General features: G+C 35.1%; 1 protein-coding gene and 1 pseudogene across 1 annotated transcript; both read right to left on the minus strand.

Moving 5' to 3' along the window:
* Window positions 1-10,752: 10,752 nt before the first annotated feature.
* Window positions 10,753-11,355, minus strand: LOC137965291 (DNA mismatch repair protein MSH7-like). The gene has a single exon (XM_068811615.1). The coding sequence runs from the start codon at window positions 11,353-11,355 to the stop codon at window positions 10,753-10,755; it is 603 nt and encodes a 200-aa protein (XP_068667716.1).
* A 359-nt stretch (window positions 11,356-11,714) lies between these two features.
* LOC137966317 (uncharacterized) lies at window positions 11,715-13,424 on the minus strand (annotated as a pseudogene).
* Window positions 13,425-16,990: the final 3,566 nt, after the last annotated feature.

Consider the following 16,990-nt stretch of genomic DNA (forward strand, 5'->3'; position numbering starts at 1 on the left):
TTTGCCCGTTTGCAAAAAGCTGACCTAACAATCATAGATGATTTGTAAAGTGATTTATCGGTCAATCATGCGTAACAGGTTATATTTTTGTACAAAATGACTTATGGATAGGGAGTCAACACTCAGTTAAAAATCCCCTGCCTCCCCCTTTTGCCGACAATTGCAAACCTAATATATAAAAACTAGAAAGTGTTTATAATCTGTAAAAATTACATACACTTTTTGGAATTATCTCTCTCTACAGTTATGCATTTCTATTTTAGATGTTCCTTTTTCTTAAATCAAAACTTGAGTTTTCACTTTTTCCCTTTATCTCGTGAACAAAAAGACAAGGCAAACAGATCACAACAAAATTAAAATTTTGGAGTTTCTGTAAGCAAAAAATTTAAAACAATAACAAATATAAGTATATAAAATTTATTCCAACACCACAAATGAACACGAAAGTTTAGATATCCAAGTTTTGGAAATTCCACTAGTTCAACCCTAATAACTTGGAATTTTATAAGAGAGATTTCTAATTTATCCTACACATGTTTAAAATACGGATATGCATGCCTGACACATGTTAAAGATGCAAATGACCTATGGATCCAAACCTCATTAAATTTTCAACTCAACGTGCGGTGGGATATTCACCTGAGTCACACAATCCATTAATTGGCCCGTTTTGAAAAAGCTGACCCAACAATCATAGATGATTTTTAAAAATATTTATCGATCAATCAAGCATAACGGGCTATATTTTGGTAAGAAATAATTTACGGATTGGGAGTCAACACTCAGTTAAAAATCCCCCGCCTCCCCCTTTTCCCGACGATTGCAAAACCGAATAAATAAAAACAAGAAAGAGTTTACAATCCCTAAAAATTACAAACACTTTTTAGAATTATCTCTCTCTACATTTGTGTATTTCCATTTTAGATGTGTACTTTTTTCTTAAAACAAAACTAGAGTTTTCACTTTTTCCCTATGTCTCCTGAACAAAAGGACAAGACAAACAGAACACAACGAAATGAAAATTTTGGAGTTTATGTGTGCAAAATATTTACAACAATTGTAAGTAAAGAAAATTTATTCACACACCACAAATAAACATGAAAGTTTTGATATCCAAGTTTGGGAAATTCCACTCGTTCAACCCTAATTGCTTGAATTTTTATAAGAGAGACTTCTAATTGATCCTACACATGTTTAAAATACGGATATGCATGCTTGAAACATGTTATAGATGGAAATGACCAATGGATTCAAACTCATTAAATTCTCAAGGGGACGTGCGGTGGGATATTTACCTAAGTCAAATAAGCCATTATTTTGCCTGGTTGCAAAAAGTGGACATAACAATCATAGATAATTTGTAAAGTGATTTATCAGTCAATTATGCGTAACGGGCTATATTTTTGTAAGAAATGACTTACGGATTGGGAGACAACACTCAGTAAAAAATCACCCGCCTTTCCCTTTTCCTGACGTTTGCAAAACCTAATATATGAAAACTAGAAAGAGTTTACAATCCCTAAAAACTACAGGCACTTTTACGAATTATCTCTATCTACATTTGTGTTTTTCCATTTTAGATGTATACTTTTTTCTTAAATCAAAACTTGAGTCTTCACTTTTTCCCTTCATCTCGTGAACAAAAAGACAAGGCAAACAAATCACAAAAAAATCAAATTTTTGAAGTTTAAGAATGCAAAAAATTAAAAACAACGACAAATGTAAGTAAAAAAAATTTATTCAAACACCACAAGTGAACAGGAAAGTTTTGATATCCAAGTTTGGGAAATTCCACTAGTTCAACCCTAATAGCTCTGAATTTTATAAGAGAGAGATTTCTAATTGATACTACAAATGTTCTAAATAAGGATATGCATGCTTGAAACATGTTAAAGATACAAATGACCTATGGATCCAAACCTCATTAAACTCTCAAGTGAACTTGCGGTGGGATATTTACCCAAGTAAAACAAGCCATTATTTTGCCCGTTTGCATAAAGCTGACCTAACAATCATAGATGATTTGAAAAATGATTTATTGGTCAATCATGCGTAACGGGCTATATTTTTGTAAGAAATAAGTTATGGATTGGGAGTCAACACTCAGTTCTCCCGCCTCCCCATTTTCTCGATGATTGCAAACCTAATATATAAAATCTAGAAAGATTTTACAATCCCTAAAAAATACCGACACTTTTTGGAATAATCTCTCTCTGCATTTGTGCATTTCAATTTTAGATGTGTACTATTTTCTTAAGTGAAAACTTGAGTTTTCACTTTTTCCCTTTATCTCGTGAACAAAAGGACACGCAAGGAGATCACAACAAAATGAAAATTTTGGAGTTTATCTAAGAAAAAAATTTAAAACAACAACAAATGGAAGTAATGAAAATTTATTCACACACCACAAATGAAAACGAAAGTTTTGATATCCAAGTTTCGGAAATTCAACTAGTTCAACCCTAATAGCTATGAATTTTAATATGGATATGCACGGTTGAAACATGTTACACATGCAAATGACCTGTGGATCCAAACCTCATTAAATTCTCAGGTGAACGTTTGGTGGGATATTTACCCGAGTCAAACAAGCCATTATTTTGCCCGTTTCCAAATAGTTGACCTAACAATCGTAGATGATTTGTATAGTGATTTATCGGTCAATCATGCGTAATGGGCTATATTTTTGTAAGAAATGACTTACGGATTGGGAGTCAATACTCGGTTAAATATCCCCTACCTCCCCATTTTCCCGACGATTGCAAAACCTAATATATAAAAACTAGAAATAGTTTACAATCCGAAAAAAAAATTTCAGACACTTTTATGTATTATCAATCACGACATTTTTGCATTTCCATTTTAGATGTATACTTTTTTTTTTCAATCAAAACTTGAGTTTTGACTTTTTTCCTTCATCTCGTGAACAAAAAAGACAGGGCAAACAGATAACAACAAAATAAAAATTTTGGAGTTTATAAATGCAAAAAATTTAAAACAACAACAAATATAAGTAAAGAAAATTTATTCACACACCACAAATGAACACGAATGTTTTGATATCCAAGTTTGGGAAATTGCACAAGTTATACCCTAATAGCTTGGAAGTTTATGAGTGAGAGATTTCTAATTGATCCCACACATGTTTTAAATAGGGATATGCATGCTTGAAACATGTTAAAGATGCAAATGACCTATGCATTTAAACCTCATTAAATTCTCAGGTGAACGTGCGGTGGGATATTTACCCGAGTCAAACAAGCCATTATTTGGCCCGTTTGCAAAAAGGCTACCTAACAATCATAGATGATTTGTAAATTGATTTATCGGTCAATCATGCGTAACGGGCTATATTTTTTTAAGAAATGACTGATGGATTGTGATTCAACACTTAGTTAAAAATCATCCGCCTCCCCCTTTTCCCGACGATTGCAAACCTAAAATATAAAAATTAGAAAGTGTTTATAATCCCTAAAAATTACATACACTTCTTGGAATTATCTCTATCTACATTTGTGCATTTCCATTTTAGATGTGTTATTTTTTCTTAAATCAAAACTTGAGTTTTCACTTTTTCCTTAATCTCGTGAACAAAAAGACAAGACAAACAGATCACAAAAAAATGAAAATTTTGGAGTTTATCTATGCAAAAAATTAAAAAAACAACAAATATAAGCATATAAAATTTATTCAAACATCACAAATGAATACGAAAGTTTTGATATCCAAGTTTTGGAAATTCCACTTGTTCAACCCTAATAACTTGGAATTTTATAAGAGAGATTTCTAATTGATCCTACACATATTTAAAATACAGATATGCATGCCTAAAACATGTTAAAGATGCAAATGACCTATGGATCCAAACCTGATTAAATTCTCAAGTGAACGTGTTGTGGGATATTTACCCGAGTCACACAATCCATTATTTGGACCATTTGCAAAAAGCTGACCTAACAATCATAGATGATTTGTAAAGTGATTTATGGGTCAATCATTCGCAACCGGCAATATTTTTGTAAGAAATGACTTAAGGATTGGAAGTCAATACTCAGTTAAAAATCCCCTGCCTCCCCCCTTTCCCGACGATTGTAAAACCGAATAAATAAAAACTAGAAAGAGTTTACAATCCCTAAAAATTGCAGACACTTTTTAGAATTATCTCTCTCTACATTTGTATATTTCCATTCTAGATGTGTACTTTTTTCTAAAATCAAAACTAGAGTTTTCCCTTTTTTCCCTTTATCTCATTAACAAAAAAGACAAGGCAAATAGAACACAACAAAATGAAATTTTTGGAGTTTATGTATGCAAAACATTTTAAAAAATAACAAATGTAAGGAAAGAAATTTATTCACACACCAAAAATTAACACAAGAGTTTTGATATCCAAGTTTGGGAAATTCCACTTGTTCAACCCTAATTGCTTGGAATTTTTTTAAGAGAGATATCTAATTGAACCTACACATGTTTTAAATATAGATTTGAATGGTCTAAACATGTTAAACATGCAAATTATCTATGGATCCAAACCGCATTAAATTCTTAAGTGAACGTTCGGTGGGATATTTACCCGAGTCAAACAAGCCATAATTTTACCAGCTTGCAAAAAGCTGACATAACAATCATAGATGATTTTTAAAGTGATTTATCAGTCAATCAAGCGTAACGGACTATATATTTGTAAGAAATGACTTACAGATTGGGAGTCAACACTTAGTTAAAAAATCCCCACCTCCCCCTTTCCTGACGATTGCAAAACCTAATATATAAAAACTTGAAAGAGTTTACAATCCCTAAAAATTACAAACACTTTTTGGAATTCTCTCTCTACATTTGTGCATTTCCATTTTCGATGTATATTTTTTTCTTAAATGAAAACTTGAGTTTTCAGTTTTTCCTTTTATCTCATGAACAACAAGACAAGGAAAACTTATTACAACAAAATGAAAATTTTGGAGTTTATATATGCAAAAAATTTAAAACAACAACCAATGTAAGCAAATAAAATTTATTCGCACACCACAAATGACCATGAAAGTTTTGATATCCAAGTTTGGGAAATTTCACTAATTCAACCCTATAGCTTGGAATTTTATAAGAGAGATATTTCTAATTGATCCTATACATATTTTATTCATGGATATGCGTGCTTGAAACATGTTAAAGATGCAAATGACCTATGGATCTAAACCTCATTAAATTCTCAAGTGAACGTGCGGTGGGATGTTTACCCGAGTCAAACAAGCCATTATTTTGCCCGTTTGCAAAAAGCTGACCTAACAATCATAGATGATTTGTAAAGTGATTTATCGGTCAATCATGCGTAACGGGTTACATTTTTGTCGAAAATGACTTACGGTTTGGGAGTCAACATTCAGTGAAAAATCCCCTGCCTCCCCCTTTTCCCGATGATTGCAAATCTATAATATAAAAACTAGAAAGAGTTTACAATCCCTAAAAATTATAGACACTTTTTGGAATTATCTGTCTCTACTTTTGTGCATTTGCATTTTAGATGTGTTGTTTTTTCTTAAATCAAAACTTGAGTTTTCACTTTTTCCCTCTATCTCGTGAACAAAAAGATAAGGAAATTTCATCACAACAAAATAAAAATTTTTGAGTTTATGTATGCAAAAAATTTATATCAACTAATGTAAGTATAGAAAATTCATTCAAACACCACAAATGAACAGGAAAGTTTTTATATCCAAGTTTGGGAAATTCAAATAGTTCAACCCTAATAGCTTGGAACTTTATAAGAGGGATTTCTAATAGATCCTACACATGTTTAAAATACGGATATGCATGCTTGAAACATGTTAAAGATGCAAATGACCTATGGACCCAAACCTCAATAAATTCTCAAATGAACGTGCGGTGGGATATTTACTCGAGTTCAACAAGCCATTATTTGGCCCGTTTCCAAAAATGACCTAACAATCATAGATGATTTGTAAAGTGATTTATTGGTCAATCATGCATAACGGGCTATATTTTTGTAAGAAATGACTTACGGATTACGAGTCAACACTCAATTAAAAATCCCCCACCTCCCCCGTTTCTCAACGATTGCAAAACCTAATATATAAAAACTAGAAAGAGTTTACAATCCCTAAAAATTACAGACACTTTTTGGAATTATCTGTCTCAACATTTTTGCATTTCCATTTTAGATGTGTAGTTTTTTCTTACATCAAAACTTGAGTTTTCACTTTTTGCCTTTATCTCTTGACCAAAAAGACAAAGCAAGCAGATCACAACCAAATGAAAATTTTGGAGTTTATGCATGCAAAAAATTTAAAACAACAACAAATGTTAGTAAAGAAAATTTATTCACACACCACAAATGAAAACGATAGTTTTGATATCCAAGTTTGGGAAATTCCACAAGTTCAACCCTATTAGCTTGGAATTTTACAAGAGAGAGATTTCAAATTGATCCACCACAAATTTAAAATATGGATATACATGCTTGAAACATGTTAAAGATGCAAATGACCTATGGATCCAAACCACATTATATTCTCAAGTGAACTTGCGGTGGGATATTTACCCGAGTCAAATAACCCATTATTTTGCCTGTTTTCAAAAAGATGACCTAACAATCATAGATGATATGTAAAGTGATTTATCGGTCAATCATGCGTAACGAGCTATATCTTTGTAAGAAATGACTTACGGATTGGGAGTCAACACTCAGTTAAATTTCCCATGCCTCCGCCTTTTCCCGATGATTGCAAAACCTAATATATAAAAACTAGAAAGAGTTTACAATCCCTAAAAATTGCAGACACTTTTACGAATTATCTGTCTCTACATTTGTGCATTTCCATTTTATGTATAAACTTTTTCTTAAATCAAAACTTGAGTTTTCCCTTTTTCTCTTCATCTCGTGAACAAAAGCACAAGCAAACAGATAACAATAAAATGAAAATTTAGGAGTTTATGAATGCAAAACATTTAAAAAAATGACAAATGTAACTAAAGAAAATTTATTCACACACCACAAATGAACACGAAAGTTATGATATCCAAGTTTTGGAAATTCTACTAGTTCAGCCCTAATTGCTTGGAATTTTATAAGAGAGAGATTTCTAATTGATCCCACACATGTTTTAAGTATGTGTATGCATGCTTGAAACATATTAAAGATGCGAAAGACCTATGGATTCAAACCTCATTAAATTCTCAAGTGGACGTTTAGTGGGATATTTACCCGAGTAAAACATTCCATTATTTGGCCCGTTTGTAAAAAGCAGACCTAACAATCATAGATGATTTGTAAAGTGATTTATCGGTCAATCATGTGTAATAGGCTATATTTTTTTTAGAAATGACTTACGGATTGGGAGACAACACTCAGTTAAAAATCCCCCACCTCCCCTTTTTCCCGATGATGCAAAACCTAATATATAAAAAATAGAAAGAGTCTACAATCCCTAAAAATTACAGACACTTTTTAGAATTATCTCTCTCTACATTTGTGCATTTCTGTTTTATATGTGTACTTTTTTCTTAAATCAAAACTTGAGTTTTCACTTTTTCCCTTTATCTCGCGAACAAACAGACAAGGCAAACAGTTCACAACAAAATGAAAATTTTGGAGTTTATGTGTGCAAAAAATTTAAAACAACAACAAATGTAAGTAAATAAAATTTATTCACACCACAGATGAAAACGAAAGTTTTGATATCCAAGTTTGGGAAATTCCACAAGTTTAACCCTAATAGCAAGGAATTTTATAAGAGAGAGATTTCTAATTGATCCTACACATGTTTAAAATATGGATATCTTGCTTGACACATGTAAAAGATGCAAATGACCTATGGATCCAAACCTCGTTATATTCTCAAGTGAACGTGTGGTGGGATATTTACCCGAGTCAAATAAGCCATTATTTTGTCCGTTTCCAAAAAGATGACCTAACAATCATAGATGATTTGTAAAGTGATTTATCGGTCAATCGTGCATAACGAGCTATATCTTCGTAAGAAATGACTTACGGATTTGGAGTCAACACTTAGTTAAATATCCCCCGCCTCCCCCTTTTCCCGATGATTGCAAAACCTAATATATAAAACTAAAAAGACTTTACAATCCCTAAAAATTACAAACACTTTTACGAATTATCTCTTTCTAAATTTGTGCATTTCCATTTTAGATGTATACGTTTTTCTTAAATCAAAACTTGAGTTTTCCCTTTTTCCCTTCATCTCGTGAACAAAAGGACAAGGCAAACAGATAATAAAAAAATGAAAATTTAGGAGTTTATGAATACAAAAAATTTAAAACAAAAACAAATGTAACTAAAAAATATTTGTTCACACACCACAAATGAACACGAAAGTTTTGTTATCCAAGTTTTGGACATTCCACTAGTTCAACCCTAATTGCTTGGAATTTTATAAGAGAGAGATTTCGAATTGATCCCACACATGTTTTAAATATGTGTACGCATGCTTGAAACAAGTTAAAGATGCCAAAGACCTATGGATCCAAACCTCATTAAATTCTCAAGTGAACGTGCAGTGGGATATTTACCCGAGTTAAACATGTAATTATTTGGGGCGTTTGCAAAAAGCAGACCTAACAATCATAGATGATTTGTAAAGTGATTTATCGGTCAATCATGCATAACAGGCTATATCTTTGTTAGAAATGACTTACGGATTCGGAGTCAACACTCAGTTAAAAATCCCACGCCTCCCCTTTTTCCCGACGATTGCAAAATATAATATATAAAAAATAGAAAGCATCTACAGTCCCTAAAAATTAGAGACAGTTTTTGGAATTATCAATCTCTACATTTGTGCATTTCTATTTTAGATGTGTACTTTTTTCTTAAATCAAAACTTGAGTTTTCACTTTTTCCCTTTATCTCGTGAACAAAAAGACAAGGCAAACAGTTCACAACAAAATGAAAATTTTGGAGGTTATGTGTGCAAAAAATTTAAAACAACAACAAATGTAAGTAAAGAAAATTTATTCACACACCACAAATGAAAATGAAAATTTTGATATCCAAGTTTGGGAAATTTCACAAGTTCAACCCTAATACTTTGGAATTTTATAAGAGAGAGATTTCTAATTGATCTTACACATGTTTAAAATATGGTCATACATGCTTGAAACATGTTAAAGATGCAAATGACCAATGGATTCAAACCTCATTATATTCTCAAGTGAACATGCGGTCTGATATTTACCCGTGTCAAATAAGCCATTATTTTGCCCGTTTATAAAAAGTTGACCTAACAATCATAGATGATTTGTAAATTGATTTATCAGAAAATCATGCGTAACGGGCTATAGTTTTGTAAGAAATGACTTGAGAATTGGGAGTCAACACTTAGTTAAATATCCCCGCCTCCCCCTTTTCCAGACGATTGCAAAAGCTAATATATAAAAACTAGAAAGAGTTTACAATCCCTAAAAATTACAGACACTTTTTGGTATTATCTCTCTCCACATTTGTGCATTTCCATTTTAGATGTGTTCTTTTCTCTTAAATCAAAACTTGAGTTTTCACTTTTTCCTTTTATCTAATTAACAAAAAGACAAGGCAAAGAGATCACAACAAAAAGAAAATTTTGGAGTTTATGTATGCAAAAAATTTAAAACAACAACAAATATAAGTAAAGAAATTTTATTCTCACACCTCAAATGAACACGAAAGTTTTGATATCCAAGTTTAGGAAATTCCACTAGTTCAACCCTAATAGCTTGGAATTTTATAAGAGAGATTTCTAATTGAACCTACACATGTTTTAAATATTGATATGCATGGTTGAAACATTTTAACAAGCAAATGACCTATGGATCCAAACCTCATTAAATTCTCAAGTGAACGTGCGGTGGGATACTTACCCAAGTCAAACAAGCCATTATTTTATCCATTGGAAAAAAGCTAACATAACAATTCTCGCCCCGACATTACTTTTTTCGTTCACAAGCTCACTCAATTTGTGGCCCAACCCCGCCTTCCTCATCTCCAGGCAGTACATCACCTGCTTCGTTATCTCAAGACCAGCCCTGGTCAAGGTTTGTTGTTTTCTTCTACTTCTTTCTTGCAGGTACGCGCTTACTCTGATGCTGATTGGGGATCATGCCTTGATTCTCGCCGATCTACTACAGGTTTTTGCATCTTCATTGGTGATTCTTTGGTCTCTTAGAAGGCCAAAAAGCAGACCACCGTCTCTCGCTTCTCCACCAAGGATGAATATCGAGCTTTCTCTTCTACTGCCAGTGAAATTATTTGGTTGCAACAACTTCTTCAAGATTTTCAAGTCAAGGTTGCATCTCCTGCATTGCTCTATTGCGACAATCAAACTGCGATTCATATTGTTTCAAACCCCACATTCCATGAGTGTACAAAACATATTGAGATCGATTGTCATTTTGTTCGTGAACGGGTTACTTCGGGCATCCTCAAGTTACTTCCCATTCGTTCTTAGTACCAGTTAGCCGACATGTTCACTAAACCTCTTCCTTCTACCCACCTTTTTTCTTTGTAGTCCAAGATGGCTATCAAGGATATTTACAAGCCACCTTGAGGGGGAGTATTAGAATGTAATTAATTTATTTATTATTTAATTTTTGTATTTTACTATTTTACCCTTTTTCTCTTTTTACTGTATAAAGCTTCATGTATTTGTAACAGTGTTTTTAATAAAATATTTCACAATTCAACCCATCTTCGTCTTCTCGACTACGCCGGCCCGACCAGCAGAGCAACGGCTCTTTCCGATCCTAAATTCTAATAGCAGTCGCCCTGCATTCTATAAAAATGGTACTCTCTCCAATCATGATTTTGTCAGTTGCACCAGTACGAGTGAAAACCGTATTCACAGTTGTCAAAATACACATTTTTGAAGGTACAGAGCATCCCAACTGAGACAGTATAACAGCCAAACATGAAGCACGCAAAAGTGTGAACTTCCCACCCATATTTGGACCTATCAACAATCCACTATCAGCAACAGCATGTGAGTGCCAAAGCCCTGTGATTTGAAGGAAAGATCCTCCATGCTCATGGCAAGAAACTGCAGAATTTGAAACATGTGACAAATTAGCAGGTCTACACATGGACCCCATTGAAGAATTTGCAGTAACAGCAAGTGACTGTAGCACATCAAAATAGCTAATCGTATAAAAGAGTTGGTACCATTGAGGAAGTTTTCCAGCAAACAACTCAACAAAAATGGCTAATGGCACAATATCTGATTCTATCACCACATAGTCCTGGTGTGGGGCAAATTCACTATCAACTTCATTGAGCCCATTGCCAATTTCAGGGATTGAGATCACCAATTGACTTTGCCATTGTTTTATGCATTTCCTGAATGGTTGCATGGGGCCCTAGCATTCTTGCATGATACTGTTTTGGCAGTGCCTGACCCAATGCAAAGTGACCAACAATCCATTTCCGAAATCCCTCTCTGTCTGCCTTGAAGTTGAAGAGTTTCAGGAAATAATCCTTAAAGGTAAAGATAAGTGCCTGGTTGGGAAATAAGTGGAGAACATATGGAGTATTGCCCTTCCACAACGACACAAACGCCTCGTCCTTGAGTTTGCTTGCAAGGTAGTCATCCCTGACCTTGTAGGGTTCATAGAGCCTGCCAGATTTGAATTTTGCAGCAAGATTTTGGTTGAAGAGCTTCACCCGCTCAATTGATTTAGCGGATGTTAGCATCGTTCTCTAAGAGAAAACACAATAGGTTGAGCAGTTGCATGTTATCACAAGTTCCAATGCTGTTGGCAAGAGGTCCCCAAAAATTGCTTGAACTGGTGCTGAAAGAGCAATGCCAATAGGATGGCTATCATACAGCAACAATCTTTCTGGAACAAAGAGAGTGGTAGGGGAATTTTCACACGCTGAACCCCTGTCCGCAGTAATGCATGTAATGTACAAAGGTACCACATTAAGAAGAGAGAAGCAACATGCTGGCCAGCACAAAACGACTGAAATTGATGCTCTACTGCTGCGTTTACTGGCTGGGGAATTCGAATCCAAAATGCCTGAGATGCATATGAAAAATTCGGAAGAGCAAGGTTGATTGTGTCAAATATTTGATTACTACCCTGCCATGTGCAAGAGAACCCAAACCATGTGGTTGTTACAGTACAGGAATTTGAGTGAGCAGCAGTCTTGAGTTTGTAGCCTGCTTCTAATAACAAGATTTGGTAGCCTACTTGTGAAGTATCTGAATTTAGATAGCCTTTATGTTGAAGAGTCTTTACTGCCCCATCCAATCCAGAACCCAAGTACCTCGCATCATATTCCAAACACACTGGGGATTCAAAGGTAGCACAACATGAATGCTGCTCAAGAACCCTGCACCCAGCTCTTGTCGTAATTCTTCTTAGCATTTCAACATACATCTTGCAAGCTACATCAGTCCCACAATGAGTAGGAATCTCCTTGAAATTTAGATCATGCACAAGTGTGGCCCACCCACTAACACGAAACTGCAGAGCAGCTATTAATTCTAGAGGTCTGTTGGCTACACAAAGAGGACTCTTCTGTAACAGTAAACTCATCTCCTGTTTTACATGGGGATCACTTCCAAAACTACAATACAATCGTGTGTCCCTTAACCTCATTAGTACTCCATCAACTCTTAACCAGAAATGTAGTAGAAGAAACCAATAATTTGGCATTACTCTCACTTTTACTGGTAAGAGTGACACTCCACTATCAGCTAACTCATTTGCATAGAGAACCACTTATCATAGAAGAGAATGGGTTCTTTGGATGCCAATGCAACTAAAGCAATTTATTCTCTGCTATTCTTCCAACACAAATGCAAGTTTTTGTCACTTGCGTCAACCTTCTCTGGATCTCTGTCAATTGTTTCACCCCAAAAATAAGGTGTAGTGGAGGTATAATCTTCATCGAGTATCACCTGTTGAGAAGGCTTGCTTCTAAATTTTCACTTGGCAGCAGCGGGGACTTCCACAGGCGGTAAACCATCATGCTTCCACTCACTAAAAGCATCGAATGCATTAAAAGAAATTGTGACGGACGTCTCCTTATGTAAAAGAGTTAAAGAACTATCCCCAATTACCATCTCAGGAAAGTGGGACATTCCAAGATTAACCAGTAGAAAGTGCACAACAGAGGTTGCCGAAAAAATAATTTTGACATCCCCACAACAGAAAATTTTCTGTTATTGACCGGTATCCCAAAACAAGGGTTGCCGTTCCCCAATTTTTATACGCAGGATCGAGGAATTCGAAGACTCACCTGGTCTTGATGTCGATGAGTTGAGGTATGTCTCTGTTGAGTGAGAAGTGGAGGTGATGCTAACCTTCCACCCCTCACCGTTGTCACCGAAATTCCTGACCTGAGGAGGCTTTGTCCGTCGGTGAACAGCAACAATGTCGACCATGGATGCATCTGACCGAACTAAAATAGGCAAATCATTGGGCCCGTTCCGCAGAGCTTTGAGGTCAAGCAACATCTTCTTCAAAAATGGTGACTCCTTATCCCGAAGAGCTTCGATTTCAGCCCGAAGTATCTCCATTATTTTTGTGCGTAAGGCACGCATCTCATCCCGTATTACTGATTTTAACTCGGTGTGTAATCCTTCCATTTTTTACATTATTTCTGATTTCACTACGGCTATTTTTTGGAATGAAGAATCTCTCGTTGCGAACCTGTTCTGATACCAAATGTTAGGCACGTCACCAATACTACCTAAAAGACCGGCCTATTAGGAGCGGAAAGCATAGGTACTTAACCTCCGGACCAAGTGGGTCATTGTGAGCCCATAACATTAGTGCACTACAAGAAGAAAAACTTATGGAAGTCCTTAATGAGCAAAAGATAGCTATTGGTTGGCAGATATTAAAGGAATTAGCCCATCTACATGCATGCATTGTATCTTACTTGAAGAGGGAGCAAAGCCTTCCCATCAACCACAAGGAAGATTGAACCCGCCCATGATGGATACATTGTCACCTTCTAAACCATTGTCGCCAAAGCCGCACCACCAAGGGCCATCCCGCCGTCTCAGTTGTCCTTGTCGTTGCTTGTGCCTAGTATTTTTCTTCCCTCTTCTTCTTCCCATTGCCATGTTATTGATCTTCAGTTTAATCCAAATTTTTTATTAAAGAGGAGTTTGGGAACAAGAAGTTTGATGCACATGTGATTCTCACACGTGCGACTGTATTAAAAAAATAATAAATAAATAAGTAAGGTCTTTGCTACTTGCCTCTCTTCTTCTCACAGTGCCACCTGTTACTGTGTATTATTGCCACCTATAGCCTGTTGCTTATCTAAGCCTCGTCTAACTTTCTGCTCATGGCTCCTAAAGATACTCAAACAACCGTTCATAATGCCCATGACCCAACCACACCTCTTACGGTGATCAACATCCACAATTCTTTCAAACTCACATCTACCAATTATCTTTGTTGCAAGCTTCAAATGGAAGTTGTTCTTATTGGTTATAATCTCTACAAGTTCGTTGATGTATCTCATCCTGCACACGCAGCCATAAAGATAGCCAATAATCTCGCCAATCCCAATCCCGAATACCATACATGGCTTCATCAAAGACAAACTGATTTTTTGTGCTCTTGTCAGCTCTCTCATGCCATCTCTCATTCCTCTTATCACTCAGTCACAAACCTCTCATGAAGCCTAGAATACTCTAGCTCATGCTTATGCCCGTCCTTCTTGTAGTCACATCAAGCAGATTAAGGAACAAATCAAGCACACCACTAAGGGATCTCAAATAATTTTTGAGTATATGTAGTTTGTTAAAACCCGTGTTCATGAACTTGCAGCCCTAGGAAAACCTAAGGATGGAGAGGATTTCACAAAGAAAATTTTGGATGGACTCAACGATGATTACAAACCACTTGTTGATATTATCAATGGTCGTGACACGCCAATTTATTTTAATGAATTGCATGTGGGTTTGTGGGCCTTCCTAGGTCGTGTGTGCTTGGGCCCATCTTTCAACACTCCCCCTCAAGCTAGTAGTCTCTTTTTTCGAAGAGAACCAGCTAGCGTAATATAAGAGAGTAAAATCACTCTAAGTCATAATGTTAGGAATTATATGCCCTAATTTAAAATTAATGAGAGCAATAATAATAATTACAAAAAAAGAAAAAACAAGCACGAAGAACACAAGATTTATACAGGTTCACCTCAAGGTGAGACTATGTCCTGTCTTCCGCCATTGCAGTAATGCACAATGAAGATGAAATAGTTTACAAGAGAAATCATACACACTCGTGTTTTTTCTCTAACCTCTCTCAGCCGCAACTGATGATCCTCCTCAATAATAAAACCTAACAATGGCGCCCCCAAATATAAAGAAAAAATCAGGGCAACCGTAATATAAGTGTGAAATCCCCAAACTACCTTTAATGAAATAGGAATCAATATATCGTAGGTCAATCCACATACCGACTCATCGTAAGACGTTAATTAGATTCCATAAATTAACACGTAAGACATCGCTCCATACTTCAATCAAATGGTCATAGTAAAAAATATTTTTGGCTCAATTTCACAAGTGGAAAAGTATCCCTACTGTAGGGATAGAGTCTACCCACTTTCTCAAGGTAGCTAAAAAAACACCTCTTGGGTGAATAATAGACTTGACACACACTGGATATTGGGCACACTCCAATCTAGGCTTGTTGGTAGTGGGTCTATAGGCATTGCTCAGAAGTATAGTAATAAACTCCTCCATCACGGTGTCCCTCCATAGGGCACCCGACTCTCAAATGGTAGTAGTAAAAATGCCAAATAAGGGGGTGAAGGGTAAACACTGGAAGATAATATAATTGGGCCACCATGTTCTTTCTTCTTCATCAAAATAACCAATGTTGACAACAATCAGCAACCGAGAAGTCTTCCTTCAATAATAATGTCTCAATTTGAGAGACACAATAGTAGCGGCTGAAATGGGCTTCCAAATAGGCAGTTATATAGCAATGGATAACCAGTAGGTAGTAAAAATCCTTATGAGCAATGAGGACACATAAGATAATCTACGGGAAGTCCATCCTTCAATAAGGAAGCTATGCACCAAGTAATAAGCTGAAGATAATCCAAGGTAATAATCAATCCTGAGTCAAGCCGGTAGTAGATAACATATAGTAGTTTTGACAAAGTGAGTGAGTCAACCTGAGTAATAGACTGCCAATAATAAGTTGAATTGTATTGTTTGATAATCAATAAATCAAATCATCTCCAATGTGCTCATCCTTCATACTTCTCCTTTTATTCTCCCCCTCAAGTTGGGAGATAATGTCAATGATCCCAACTTGAAGTCACCAAATATTTTGCAAGCTCAAGTACTGATCCACCTCTTGTATGACCAAGTAAAAAAAGGCTGGTATCAACAACTTCACTAGCTCAAATATTGTAAACCAAGTAAATCAAGCCAAGCCAAATATTTCAATCTTTTCTTGCCTTAATTTTTTAAGCAAGGATACCAAATCAAATTCTTAGTAATCTTTCAAAATACCAAAAAAATCTCACAAAAATCGTAGCTATAAAAATCTTCTAAATAAGGTAGTTTCCTCCTTCGAGTGGTGCCTACTTCGCAATCAAAGAAGACACCTTTCCTTGCTTTTTTTTTTTCTTGAAATCTTTAGGCAAGGCAATCTTTGACAAACAAATCAAGGAAAGTTTCTAAAAATAAGATGATCTTCTAAAGATTCTTTCTAGATATTGTTAGTTAAAAAATAGAAACTTACCCAGGGTAGATCATGAGATACTTTTTTGATATTGTTGATAAATAACAACAACTCAAAAAGTTAAGCAAAAAAATCGTCTTAAATTCAGATATTCGCATACAATAGTATACCAGCATGACCTTTGATTCTTTCAATGCGAATATCTCCTTAAATATAGATCAGATTGACATGAAATTTTCTCCTTCTTAAACTAGACTTAAATAAATTTCAAAAAAGTATAAATTCTCTTCATAAAATATACTTCTTTTGAGATAAATAATCTGAT

This window comes from Aristolochia californica, unplaced genomic scaffold (genome assembly GCF_029961685.1).
Source record: "Aristolochia californica isolate CCGP_79_NKW_82.1479 unplaced genomic scaffold, dmAriCali1.0.hap1 SCAF_5, whole genome shotgun sequence".
Taxonomy (NCBI): domain Eukaryota; kingdom Viridiplantae; phylum Streptophyta; class Magnoliopsida; order Piperales; family Aristolochiaceae; genus Aristolochia; species Aristolochia californica.